The 14,676-nt window shown below is 46.9% G+C and overlaps 1 protein-coding gene across 4 annotated transcripts in view; it reads left to right on the top strand.

Moving 5' to 3' along the window:
- Positions 1–14,676, top strand: part of LOC116353150 (flocculation protein FLO11) — a 35,125-nt gene that overhangs the window by 14,553 nt on the left and 5,896 nt on the right. Inside the window, exons 3-8 of one of the 4 annotated variants that reach the window (XM_031787399.1) lie at positions 11,482–11,604; positions 11,883–11,959; positions 12,615–12,632; positions 13,596–13,770; positions 14,299–14,404; positions 14,491–14,537. In XM_031787399.1, coding sequence (XP_031643259.1) covers positions 11,482–11,604; positions 11,883–11,959; positions 12,615–12,632; positions 13,596–13,770; positions 14,299–14,336 — 431 coding nt within the window. In that variant the 3' untranslated portion in view covers positions 14,337–14,404; positions 14,491–14,537. Of the gene's footprint in view, positions 1–11,481; positions 11,605–11,882; positions 11,960–12,614; positions 12,633–13,595; positions 13,798–14,298; positions 14,405–14,490; positions 14,538–14,676 lie in introns of those variants that run through there. The other 3 variants (XM_031787397.1, XM_031787400.1, XM_031787398.1) reach the window with 3 other exon arrangements.

The following is a 14,676-nucleotide window of genomic DNA, read 5'->3' as shown; positions in this document are numbered from 1 at the left end:
CTCTGTCTGTCTGTCTGTCTAACACCCTGCTCGCCTGTCTGTCACTCTGTTAGTCTGTCTAACACCCTGCTCTCCTGTCTGTCTGTCAGTCAGTCTGTCTGTGTGTATATCTACATCTCTATCGCCCTGTCAGTCTATCTGTCTGTTTGTCTGTCACACTGTCTGTGTATATCTACATCTCTATCGCCCTGTCAGTCTATCTGTCTGTTTGTCTGTCTGTCTGTCTGTGTGTATATCTACATCTCTATCGCCCTGTCAGTCTATCTGTCTGTTTGTCTGTCTGTCTGTCTGTGTGTATATCTACATCTCTATCGCCCTGTCAATCTGTCTGTTTGTCTGTAATCTGTCTGTCTGTCTGTTTGTATATCAGTCTGTCTGTTTGTCTGTAGTCTGTCTGTCTGTTTGTATATCTATATCTCTGTCTGTCAGTCTGTCTGTCCATGCTGTTGTGTGTCTGTGTTGCATGGAGTGCTGAAATAGACACCTCACCTTAATAAAGCTATGACCTTCAGCTTCTGTTGAACCATGATAATCACTGTGACGGTTATTATCACGCTTTAGTGTATGCATGAATGTGTGCATTGGTGTAGGTGCGTGTGTTTGGGTGTGACTATACATGGTGTTTAATGTAGCGGTGAATGGCTATAAACTGGGCTGAACACTAACCTTCTACAGTGTCTATACTGTATGTTTCATCATGAGGTCAGACTAAGGAATGTTCTCACACCTTACTGATACCACAGGAGGCTGTTGAGGGGAGGACGGCTCATAATAATGGCTGGAACGGAGCCAATGGAATGGCGTCAAACACCTGGCAAGGTGTTTAATGTATCTGACACCATTCCAGTCATTCCTCTCCAGACATGACCACAAGCCCGTCCTCCCCTACTAAGGTGTTTAATGTATCTGACACCATTAAAGTCCAGACATGACCACGAGCCCGTCCTCCCCTACTAAGGTGTTTAATGTATCTGACACCATTCCAGTCATTCCTCTCCAGACATGACCACGAGCCCGTCCTCCCCTACTAAGGTGTTCAATGTATCTGACACCATTCCAGTCATTCCTCTCCAGACATGACCACGCGCCCGTCCTCCCCTACTAAGGTGTTTCATGTATCTGACACCATTCCAGTCCAGACATGACCACGAGCCCGTCCTCCCCTACTAAGGTGTTTAATGTATCTGACACCATTCCAGCCCAGACATGACCACGAGCCCGTCCTCCCCTACTAATGTGTTTAATATATCTGACACCATTCCAGTCATTTCTCTCCAGACATGACCACGAGCCCGTCCTCCCCTACTAAGGTGTTTAATGTATCTGACACCATTCCAGTCATTCCTCTCCAGACATGACCACGAGCCTGTCCTCCCCTACTAAGGTGTTTAATGTATCTGACACCATTCCAGTCATTCCTCTCCAGACATGACCACGAGCCCGTCCTCCCCTACTAAGGTGTTTAATGTATCTGACACCATTCCAGTCCAGACATGACCACGAGCCCGTCCTCCCCTACTAAGGTGTTTAATGTATCTGACACCATTCCAGTCATTCCTCTCCAGAAATGACCACGAGCCCGTCCTCCCCTACTAAGGTGTTTAATGTATCTGACACCATTCCAGTCATTCCTCTCCAGAAATGACCACGAGCCCGTCCTCCCCTACTAAGGTGTTTAATGTATCTGACACCATTCCAGTCATTCCTCTCCAGAAATGACCACGAGCCCGTCCTCCCCTACTAAGGTGTTTAATGTATCTGACACCATTCCAGTCATTCCTCTCCAGACATGACCACGAGCCCGTCCTCCCCTACTAAGGTGTTTAATGTATCTGACACCATTCCTCTCCAGACATGACCACGAGCCCGTCCTCCCCTACTAAGGTGTTTAATGTATCTGACACCATTCCAGTCATTCCTCTCCAGACATGACCACGTGCCCGTCCTCCCCTAATAAGGTGTTTAATGTATCTGACACCATTCCTCTCCAGACATGGCCACGAGCATGTCCTCCCCTACTAAGGTGTTTAATGTATCTGACACCATTCCTCTCCAGACATGACCACGAGCCTGTCCTCCCCTACTAAGGTGTTTAATGTATCTGACACCATTCCAGTCCAGACATGACCACGAGCCTGTCCTCCCCTACTAAGGTGTTTAATGTATCTGACACCATTCCTCTCCAGACATGACCACGAGCCCGTCCTCCCCTACTAAGGTGTTTAATGTATCTGACACCATTCCAGTCATTCCTCTCCAGACATGACCACGCGCCCGGCCTCCCCTACTAAGGTGTTTAATGTATCTGACACCATTCTTCTCCAGTCATGACCACGAGCCTGTCCTCCCCTACTAAGGTGTTTAATGTATCTGACACCATTCCTCTCCAGACATGACCACGAGCCTGTCCTCCCCTACTAAGGTGTTTAATGTATCTGACATCATTCCTCTCCAGTCATGACCACGAGCCTGTCCTCCCCTACTAAGGCGCCACCAACCTGTGACTGATAGCTGACTTTTGCATGGCGGTCTTCTCCAATAGGTTTTATGTTTCCTGTGTCTGTCGAGGTTAATGCATCCACTTCACATTCACATAATGTATCACCCTCAGAAGGGACGATGTCCTATGTAGAATATTGGAAAAGCAAAGTGTAACAAGACAACCATTTTAGAATCTGTGAAAAAGATTTGACTGGGATGTTTCAACAAACTTAGCTATGCTATCACTATGCTATCACTACAGTGAGGGAAAAAAGTATTTGATCCCCTGCTGATTTTGGACGTTTGCCCACTGACAAAGAAATGATCAGTCTATAATTTTAATGGTAGGTTTATATGAACAGTGAGAGACAGAATAACAACAAAAAAATCCAGACAAACGCTTGTCAAAAATGTTATAAATTGATTTGCATTTTAATGAGGGAAATAAGTATTTGACCCCCTCTCAATCAGAAAGATGTCTGGCTCCCAGGTGTCTTTTATATAGGTAACGAGCTGAGATTAGGAGCACACTCTTAAAGGAAGTTCTCCTAATCTCAGTTTGTTACCTGTATAAAACACACCTGTCCACAGAAGCAATCAATCAATCAGATTCCAAACTCTCCACCATGGCCAAGACCAAAGAGCTCTCCAAGGATGTCAGGGACAAGATTGTAGACCTACACAAGGCTAGAATGGGCTACAAGACCATCGCCAAGCAGCTTGTTGAGGTGACAACAGTTGGTGCGATTATTCGCAAATGGAAGAAACACAAAAGAGCTGTCAATCTCCCTCGGCCTGGGGCTCCATGCAAGATCTCACCTCGTGGAGTTGCAAAGATCATGAGAACGGTGAGGAATCAGCCCAGAACTACACAGGAGGATCTTGTCAATGATCTCAAGACAGCTGGGACCATTTTATTTTTTCACCTTTATTTAACCAGGTAGGCTAGTTGAGAACAAGTTCTCATTTGCAACTGCGACCTGGCCAAGATAAAGCATAGCAGTGTGAGCAGACAACAAAGAGTTACACATGGCATGGACATTCATGCCCGGAACTCACAGCTAGCTAGCTGCTATCCGTGTGACTATCGGCCTTCGTCGATTCCGGAGCAAACATCAATTGTTCCGGAGCTAGCAAGCTCCGTCAATCACTCCTGAGTTCCATCAATCGCACCTGGGCTGCAGTCGCCTATCCGGACCCGTTTTGCTGCCTTCGCGGAGCCCCACCGGGCCTTCACAACTGGACTGCCGACGTTATCTACCCGAAGAAGTTATTCGGCTGGCTCCTCCGTCGCGACGTTACCTGAACGCCCATCTGCGGCCTGCTAACCGTTAGCTGTCTTACCGGCTGCTATCTGAATAGACAATCGGACAATTTTTATTTTTTTTATTTATTTATTTATTATTATTATTATGTTTTCTTCTTGGGCCTCTATAACTATATCTATTGTTTTTATTTTTGTTGTTGTTGTGTGATTTGGATTGATCCCCTCTACCACACGGAACCCCACTAATCTACTGACGGAGCGCAGGAGGTGGCTAACAACAGACCTCCATCCTATGCTAGCTTGCTACCGATGCCCTGTCTAGCTGTCTAAATCACCAACCAACCTCTCCACTCACTGGACCCTTTTGATCACTCGACTAAGCATGCCTCTCCTTAATGTCAATATGTCTTGTCCATTTCTGTTCTGGTTAGTGTTTATTGGCTTATTTCACTGTAGAGCCTCTAGTCCTGCTCACTATACCTTATCCAACCTATTAGTTCCACCACCCACACATGCAATGACATCTCCTGGTTTCAACGATGTTTCTAGAGACAATATCTCTCTCTTCATCACTCAATACCTAGGTTTACCTCCACTGTATTCACATCCTACCATACATTTGTCTGTACATTATACCTTGATGCTATTTTATCGCCCCCAGAAACCTCCTTTTACTCTATGTTCCAGACGTTCTAGACGACCAATTCTCATAGCTTTTAGCCGTACCCTTATTCTACTCCTCCTATGTTCCTCTGGCGATGTAGAGGTGAATCCAGGCCCTGCAGTGCCTAGCTCCACTCCTATTCCCCAGGCGCTCTCTTTTGACGACTTCTGTAACCGTAATAGCCTTGGTTTCATGCATGTTAACATTAGAAGCCTCCTCCCTAAGTTTGTTCTATTCACTGCTTTAGCACACTCTGCCAACCCGGATGTTCTAGCTGTGTCTGAATCCTGGCTTAGGAAGACCACCAAAAACTCAGACATTTTAATTCCAAACTACAACATTTTCAGACAAGATAGAACTGCCAAAGGGGGCGGTGTTGCAATCTACTGCAAAGATAGCCTGCAGAGTTCTGTCCTACTATCCAGGTCTGTACCCAAACAATTTGAACTTCTACTTTTAAAAATCCACCTCTCTAAAAACAAGTCTCTCACCGTTGCCGCCTGCTATAGACCACCCTCTGCCCCCAGCTGTGCTCTGGACACCATATGTGAACTGATTGCCCCCCATCTATCTTCAGAGTTCGTGCTGCTAGGCGACCTAAACTGGAACATGCTTAACACCCCAGCCATCCTACAATCTAAACTTGATGCCCTCAATCTCACACAAATAATCAATGAACCTACCAGGTACCTCCCCAAAACCTTAAACACGGGCACCCTCATAGATATCATCCTAACCAACTTCCCCTCTAAATACACCTCTGCTGTCTTCAACCAAGATCTCAGCGATCACTGCCTCATTGCCTGCATCCGTAATGGGTCAGCGGTCAAACGACCTCCACTCATCACTGTAAAACGCTCCCTGAAACACTTCTGCGAGCAGGCCTTTCTAATCGACCTGGCCGGGGTATCCTGGAAGGATATTGATCTCATCCCGTCAGTAGAGGATGCCTGGATATTTTTTAAAAATGCCTTCCTAACCATCTTAAATAAACATGCCCCATTTAAGAAATTTAGAACCAGGAACAGATATAGCCCTTGGTTCTCCCCAGACCTGACTGCCCTTAACCAACACAAAAACATCCTATGGCGTTCTGCATTAGCATCGAACAGCCCCCGTGATATGCAGCTGTTCAGGGAAGCTAGAAATCATTATACACAGGCAGTTAGAAAAGCCAAGGCTAGCTTTTTCAAGCAGAAATTTGCTTCCTGCAACACTAACTCAAAAAAGTTCTGGGACACTGTAAAGTCCATGGAGAATAAGAACACCTCCTCCCAGCTGCCCACTGCACTGAAGATAGGAAACACTGTCACCACTGATAAATCCACCATAATTGAGAATTTCAATAAGCATTTTTCTACGGCTGGCCATGCTTTCCACCTGGCTACTCCTACCCCGGACAACAGCACTGCACCCCCAACAGCAACTCGCCCAAGCCTTCCCCATTTCTCCTTCTCCCAAATCCATTCAGCTGATGTTCTGAAAGAGCTGCAAAATCTGGACCCCTACAAATCAGCCGGGCTAGACAATCTGGACCCTTTCTTTCTAAAATTATCTGCCGAAATTGTTGCCACCCCTATTACTAGCCTGTTCAACCTCTCTTTCGTGTCGTCTGAGATTCCAAAAGATTGGAAAGCAGCTGCGGTCATCCCCCTCTTCAAAGGGGGGGACACTCTTGACCCAAACTGCTACAGACCTATATCTATCCTACCGTGCCTTTCTAAGGTCTTCGAAAGCCAAGTCAACAAACAGATTACCGACCATTTCGAATCTCACCATACCTTCTCTGCTATGCAATCCGGTTTCAGAGCTGGTCATGGGTGCACCTCAGCCACGCTCAAGGTCCTAAACGATATCTTAACCGCCATCGATAAGAAACATTACTGTGCAGCCGTATTCATTGATCTGGCCAAGGCTTTCGACTCTGTCAATCACCATATCCTCATCGGCAGACTCGACAGCCTTGGTTTCTCAAATGATTGCCTCGCCTGGTTCACCAACTACTTCTCTGATAGAGTTCAGTGTGTCAAATCGGAGGGTCTGCTGTCCGGACCTCTGGCAGTCTCTATGGGGGTGCCACAGGGTTCAATTCTTGGACCGACTCTCTTCTCTGTATACATCAATGAGGTCGCTCTTGCTGCTGGTGAGTCCCTGATCCACCTCTACGCAGACGACACCATTCTGTATACTTCCGGCCCTTCTTTGGACACTGTGTTAACAACCCTCCAGGCAAGCTTCAATGCCATACAACTCTCCTTCCGTGGCCTCCAATTGCTCTTAAATACAAGTAAAACTAAATGCATGCTCTTCAACCGATCGCTACCTGCACCTACCCGCCTGTCCAACATCACTACTCTGGACGGCTCTGACTTAGAATACGTGGACAACTACAAATACTTAGGTGTCTGGTTAGACTGTAAACTCTCCTTCCAGACCCATATCAAACATCTCCAATCCAAAGTTAAATCTAGAATTGGCTTCCTATTTCGCAACAAAGCATCCTTCACTCATGCTGCCAAACATACCCTTGTAAAACTGACCATCCTACCAATCCTCGACTTTGGCGATGTCATTTACAAAATAGCCTCCAATACCCTACTCAACAAATTGGATGCAGTCTATCACAGTGCAATCCGTTTTATCACCAAAGCCCCATATACTACCCACCATTGCGACCTGTACGCTCTCGTTGGCTGGCCCTCGCTTCATACTCGTCGCCAAACCCACTGGCTCCATGTCATCTACAAGACCCTGCTAGGTAAAGTCCCCCCTTATCTCAGCTCGCTGGTCACCATAGCATCTCCCACCTGTAGCACACGCTCCAGCAGGTATATCTCTCTAGTCACCCCCAAAACCAATTCTATTGTAAATGAGAACTTGTTCTCAACTTGCCTACCTGGTTAAATAAAGGTAAAATAAATAAATAAATAAAAAAACACATGGAGTAAACAATTAACAAGTCAATAACACAGTAGAAAACAAAGGGGGAGTCTATATACAATGTGTGCAAAAGGCATGAGGAGGTAGGCAAATAATTACAATTTTGCAGATTAACACTGGAGTGATGAATGATCAGATGGTCATGTACAGGTAGAGATATTGGTGTGCAAAAGAGCAGAAAAGTAAATAAATAAAAACAGTATGGGGATGAGGTAGGTGAAAAATTGTGGGCTATTTACCAATAGACTATGTACAGCTGCAGCGATCGGTTAGCTGCTCAGATAGCTGATGTTTGAAGTTGGTGAGGGAGATAAAAGTCTCCAACTTCAGCGATTTTTGCAATTCGTTCCAGTCACAGGCAGCAGAGTACTGGAACGAAAGGCGGCCAAATGAGGTGTTGGCTTTAGGGATGATCAGTGAGATACACCTGCTGGAGCGCGTGCTACGGATGGGTGTTGCCATCGTGACCAGTGAGCTGAGATAAGGCGGAGCTTTACCTAGCATGGACTTGTAGATGACCTGGAGCCAGTGGGTCTGGCGACGAATATGTAGCGAGGGCCAGCCGACTAGAGCATACAAGTCGCAGTGGTGGGTGGTATAAGGTGCTTTAGTGACAAAACGGATGGCACTGTGATAGACTGCATCCAGTTTGCTGAGTAGAGTGTTGGAAGCCATTTTGTAGATGACATCGCCGAAGTCGAGGATCGGTAGGATAGTCAGTTTTACTAGGGTAAGCTTGGCGGCGTGAGTGAAGGAGGCTTTGTTGCGGAATAGAAAGCCGACTCTTGATTTGATTTTCGATTGGAGATGTTTGATATGAGTCTGGAAGGAGAGTTTGCAGTCTAGCCAGACACCTAGGTACTTATAGACGTCCACATATTCTAGGTCGGAACCATCCAGGGTGGTGATGCTAGTCGGGCATGCGGGTGCAGGCAGCGACCGGTTGAAAAGCATGCATTTGGTTTTACTAGCGTTTAAGAGCAGTTGGAGGCCACGGAAGGAGTGTTGTATGGCATTGAAGCTTGTTTGGAGGTTAGATAGCACAGTGTCCAAAGACGGGCCGAAAGTATATAGAATGGTGTCGTCTGCGTAGAGGTGGATCAGGGAATCGCCCGCAGCAAGAGCAACATCATTGATATACACAGAGAAAAGAGTCGGCCCGAGAATTGAACGCTGTGGCACCCCCATAGAGACTGCCAGAGGACCAGACAGCATGCCCTCCGATTTGACGCACTGAACTCTGTCTGCAAAGTAATTGGTGAACCAGGCAAGGCAGTCATCCGAAAACCGAGGCTCCTGAGTCTGCCGATAAGAATATGGTGATTGACAGAGTCGAAAGCCTTGGCAAGGTCGATGAAGACGGCTGCACAGTACTGTCTTTTATCGATGGCGGTTATGATATCGTTGAGTACCTTGAGTGTGGCTGAGGTGCACCCATGACCGGCTCGGAAACCAGATTGCACAGCGGAAAAGGTACGGTGGGATTCGAGATGGTCAGTGACCTGTTTGTTGACTTGGCTTTCGAAGACCTTAGATAGGCAGGGCAGGATGGATATAGGTCTGTAACAGTTTGGGTCCAGGGTGTCTCCCCCTTTGAAGAGGGGGATGACTGCGGCAGCTTTCCAATCCTTGGGGATCTCAGACGATATGAAAGAGAGGTTGAACAGGCTGGTAATAGGGGTTGCGACAATGGTGGCAGATAGTTTCAGAAATAGAGGGTCCAGATTGTCAAGCCCAGCTGATTTGTACGGGTCCAGGTTTTGCAGCTCTTTCAGAACATCTGCTATCTGGATTTGGTTAAAGGAGAACCTGGAGAGGCTTGGGCGAGGAGCTGCGGGGGGGGCGGAGCTGTTGGCCGAGGTTGAAGTAGCCAGGCGGAAGGCATGGCCAGCCGTTGAGAAATGCTTATTGAAGTTTTCGATAATCATGGATTTATCAGTGGTGACCGTGTTACCTAGCCTCAGTGCAGTGGGCAGCTGGGAGGAGGTGCTCTTGTTCTCCATGGACTTCACGGTGTCCCAGAACTTTTTGGAGTTGGAGCTACAGGATGCAAACTTCTGCCTGAAGAAGCTGGCCTTAGCTTTCCTGACTGACTGCGTGTATTGGTTCCGGACTTCCCTGAACAGTTGCATATCACGGGGACTATTCGATGCTATTGCAGTCCGCCACAGGATGTTTTTGTGCTGGTCGAGGGCAGTCAGGTCTGGGGTGAACCAAGGGCTGTATCTGTTCTTAGTTCTGCATTTTTTGAACGGAGCATGCTTATCTAAAATGGTGAGGAAGTTACTTTTAAAGAATGACCAGGCATCCTCAACTGACGGGATGAGGTCAATGTCCTTCCAGGATACCCGGGCCAGGTCGATTAGAAAGGCCTGCTCACAGAAGTGTTTTAGGGAGCGTTTGACAGTGATGAGGGGTGGTCGTTTGACTGCGGCTCCGTAGCGGATACAGGCAATGAGGCAGTGATCGCTGAGATCCTGGTTGAAGACAGCGGAGGTGTATTTGGAGGGCCAGTTGGTCAGGATGACGTCTATGAGGGTGCCCTTGTTTACAGAGTTAGGGTTGTACCTGGTGGGTTCCTTGATGATTTGTGTGAGATTGAGGGCATCTAGCTTAGATTGTAGGACTGCCGGGGTGTTAAGCATATCCCAGTTTAGGTCACCTAACAGAACAAACTCTGAAGCTAGATGGGGGGCGATCAATTCACAAATGGTGTCCAGGGCACAGCTGGGAGCTGAGGGGGGTCGGTAGCAGGCGGCAACCGTGAGAGACTTATTTCTGGAGAGAGTAATTTTCAAAATTAGTAGTTCGAACTGTTTGGGTATGGACCTGGAAAGTATGACATTACTTTGCAGGCTATCTCTGCAGTAAACTGCAACTCCTCCCCCTTTGGCAGTTCTATCTTGACGGAAGATGTTATAGTTGGGTATGGAAATCTCTGAATTTTTGGTGGCCTTCCTGAGCCAGGGTGAGGTCACCGCATGTGTGGGAGGTGGGACAAAGGAGTTATCAGGGGCATGAAGAGTGGAACTAGGGGCTCCATTGTGAACTAAAACAATGATAACTAACCTAAACAACAGTATACAAGGCATATTGACATTTGAGAGAGACATACAGCGAGGCATACAGTAGGACTGAAATCCTGCAGCACCCGCCCGTCTGAAGTTTGCCAATGAACATCTGAATGATTCAGAGGACAACTGGGTGAAAGTGTTGTTGTCAGATGAGACCAAAATGGAGCTCTTTGGCATCAACTCAACTTGCCGAGGAGGAATGCTGCCTATGACCCCAAGAATACCATCCCCACTGTCAAACATGAAGGTGGAAACATTATGCTTTGGGGGTGTTTTTCTGCTAAGGGGACAGGACAACTTCACCTCATCAAAGGGATGAAAATGGGTCGTGGATGGGTATTCCAGCATGACAATGACCCAAAACACACGGCCAAGGCAACAAAGGAGTGGCTCAAGAAGAAGCACATTAAGGTCCAGGAGTGGCCTAGCCAGTCTCCAGACCTTAATCCCATAGGAAATCTGTGGAGGGAGCTGAAGGTTCGAGTTGCCAAACGTCAGCCTCGAAACCTTAATGACTTGGAGAAGATCTGTAAAGAGGAGTGGGACAAAATCCCTCCTGAGATGTGTGCAAACCTGGTGGCCAACTACAAGAAACGTCTGACCTCTGTGATTGCCAACAAGGGTTTTGCCACCAAGTACTAAGTCATGTTTTGCAGAGGGGTCAAATACTTATTTCCCTCATTAAAATGAAAATCAATTTATAACATTTTTGACTTGTGTTTTTCTGAATTTTTGTTCATGTTCTGTTCAAATAAACCAACCATTCAAATTATAGACTGATCATTTCTTTGTCAGTAGGCAAACGTACAAAATCAGCAGGGGATCAAATATTTTTTCCCTCACTGTATGCTATCACAATGCTATCACTACTACACTACTACTGATAGTACTCCACCACTGCTTTAACTAACTGCTAAAACAACTAATATCACTAATACTGAAACAGTAACACAGAAATACCAAGTAACATTGCTCTTCCTGTCTGAGTCCACCACTGATTAGATTAGCGTAGAGTAGGTTGTAAGTGATCCTTCCTCTATCTCTGTCAATCTCAGCGGTTCGTAGCGTCTCATTTGCCAGCTCTGTACAGAGAGGTGGGACTTCCTGGATGGGCGATGACGTGAAGGCCCCTCTGAGAGGCCTAGGACTGTCCTCTCTGTGCCTGCTGGAAAAAAAAGGTACGATATACCTGTATATATTTACATTTGAATCATTTAGCAGACGCTCTTATCCAGAGTGACTTAAGTGCATACATTTTCATACTGGTCCCCCGTGGGAATCAAACCCACAACCCTGGCGTTGCAAGCACCATGCTCTACCAACTGAGTCACATGGGATCATATATAGCCTTCATGTATATTTCTATACAGTATATGTGATATACAGTACATTTATTGATGTACATTTACACTGTTAGAGAAATGATGTGTGTATGTCTAACTGCTCGCGTCCACAGCTCTGGTCAGTGCAGTCAGTGTGGCAGTGGAGGCCATTTTGGCTCAGTTCAGCTCCTCACGGACCCTGGTGCAGAAGGTCAGTTTAACACCATGTTTAACACGGTCTCTTCAGTAACATGGTGTGCACACCACATTATGTGAGATATGGAAAATGGGCTTGAGTTTTTATTCATTATGTCTGTACTTTAATGATGTATTTCTGAGGGCATGCCTGTTTGTTTCTACTGTTCGCTGTTGTCTGATGCTGGCAGCAAACCCAGCTTCTCCTCCGTGGATCAATCATTTCAATAGGGCCAATCATCTTCCTCCGATTTCACATTTTGGTTTTAGATCAGGGGAGGTAATCCAATCAGTACAAACCTCCACCCCCGCGTTTATAATCCCTAGCTACCGCTCCTAACGACGTACTGTCAACTGTTGCTATGACAGGGTTTCCATACTGACAGGCAAAGTGAAAAACAGACAGACATGAGAAGATCAACCAGCTCAAACTCCCAAAAGACTTAATTGCCTAGGATTTCTCTATCCGTGTCTCTGAAACTAGACGTAGGCCTGTAGCACCGGTGGTTGATTCAGCTCATTGGAACTTAATTACTAGTGACACTTGATGGCTCAAACAGCCAGTTAGTGGCTCTATATCTATATATGAATCCTCCATATATGAATCATCCATTGAATAACAGGACATATCTGTCTGTCTCTTTCTGTCTCTCCCTCTTCCTCTCCCCTAGTCTGCCTCCATTAACAAGGTGCTGGGTTGTCTTCAGATATCTCTATCTTTGGCTCAGTAGTCAGGACCTCTGTGTACTAACTCCATCCTCTTTCCCACATATTTCTCTCTACTCCTTTTCTCTTCTCCATCTCTGTTTTCATCCTTCTCTATTTATCTTCTCCTATCCATAACACCCTCTCCTTTCTTCCCTCTCTCTCCTCTATTTCTCCCCTCTCCTCTCTTCTTCTCTATTTCTCCCCGCCTCCCTCTCTTCTCTCCTATTTCTCCTCTCTCCTCTCTTACCTCTCTCTCCTCCCCTATTTATACCCTCTTCAATCTCTCTCTTCTGCCATTTCTCCTCTCTTCCCACTTTCTCTCCTATTTCTCCCATCCACTCTCCTTTATTCTCTCTCTCCTCTATTTCTTCCCTCTATCTCTTCTATTTCTCCCCTCTCCCCTTTTTCTCTCCTTTCTTCCCCTCTCTCTCTCTTCCTCTATTTCTCCCATCTCCTCTCTTCTCTCTCCTCCCCTATTTCTCCACACTCCTCTCTTCCCTCTCTCTCCTCCCCTATTTCTTCCCTCCCCTCTTCCCCTCTCTCCTCCTCTATTCCTCTCTTCCCTCTCTCTCCTCCCCTATTTCTCCACACTCCTCTCTTCCCTCTCTCTCCTCCCCTATTTCTTCCCTCCCCTCTTCCCCTCTCTCCTCCTCTATTCCTCTCTTCCCTCTCTCTCCTCCCCTATTTCTTCCCTCCCCTGTTTTCCCTCTCTCTCCTCCCCTATTTCTTCCCTCCCCTCTTCCCACTCTCTCCTCCTCTATTTCTCCCCTCCCCTCTCTTCCCTCTCTCTCCTCCCCTATTTCTCCCCTCTCCTCTCTTCCCTCTCTCTCCTCCCATATTTCTCCCCTCCTCTCTTCCCTCTCTCTCCTCCCCTCTTCATCCCCTCTTCCTCTCTCGCCTCTATTTTGCCACTCTCCTTTCTCCTCCCCTCCTCTCCTTTCCAGGCTCTATCAGGAGACAGCAGTGTGAATCCGTCTCTGGGCCGGCTGGTGCTGCAGTGTTTGTGCCCCGCCCTGCGGAGCCTGCTCTCCGATGGCCTCAAGCCCCACCAGAGTGATTTGATCTTGGGCAGGAGGCCAAACTCAGCCTGGGGACTGGTCCAGGCCTCCACCAGGCCAGGTAGGAACTCTGGAGCGCAGTACAGAGGTGGGTTACAAGAGAGCATAGACAGCATAGGAGGGCTGTGGTTGTTATAACCCCCTGCCTTTCCATCTATTTATATCTCTCTTTCTATATCCATCTCTGTTTATTTCTCTTTGTCAGACATGATGGAAGTACATAGCCAATCTCTCAATATCGCTCTTCCTCTTTCCCTCTCTCCAATGTGTATCTCTCTCACCCTCCCAGACATCATGTGGGTTCATAGTACTTTCAGTCTCTCTCTCCCTCTCTCGCTCTAGTCTGGCACTCATTATTCTGCAGTGTTGAGTCATCCTTCTCTCTCTCTCTGATTATCACTCTCCCCTCCTCTATTCCCTCTTCTCTCCTTCCCACTACTCTGGTGATCAGGGTTATTCCATTGACTCAGTACTTGTTCATTTCAATTTCAGTAACATAACATGTTGATTAGATATAGATTTGTTTCTCTGTGGCAAAGCTTAACCAAAGCCTTTCTTTCTCTCATCTCTGCTCCCCTTCTCCCTCCAGGGCCCAGCACTCAGTCCCCTGTACAGCCTCCAGGCTAGAATAGGAGAGCTGCCCCAGCTCCGGCAGAACAAACACAGGTTCAACGCCTTCCTCCTCGCCTCCTCAAGTAAGACCTGGCTCTTCTCTCCTAGGGTTTTTTCTGTTTGACTTTTAAATTCCAATTCTCACCTGCTTCTTGTCTCTCTCGTTCAGCATCAAGCTTATGGGTTTCTGGCTGTCCCATCTCCAGTCATGTAGTGGTAAGTCCCTGAAGACTAAAGTTAATGTCCGCAATCTATCTGTTTGAATATTAATATGTTACAACATTATTTCTCTCTCCTTCACCACCCCCCCCCCCCCTCTCTCCCCCTCTGTCTCTTTCTCTCTCTCTCTCTCTCT

The sequence above is a fragment of the Oncorhynchus kisutch genome, linkage group LG13 (assembly GCF_002021735.2).
Source record: "Oncorhynchus kisutch isolate 150728-3 linkage group LG13, Okis_V2, whole genome shotgun sequence".
In the NCBI taxonomy this organism is placed as follows: domain Eukaryota; kingdom Metazoa; phylum Chordata; class Actinopteri; order Salmoniformes; family Salmonidae; genus Oncorhynchus; species Oncorhynchus kisutch.
Note: the sequence above shows the minus strand (reverse complement) of the source record. Positions and strands in the feature narration are given on the sequence as shown.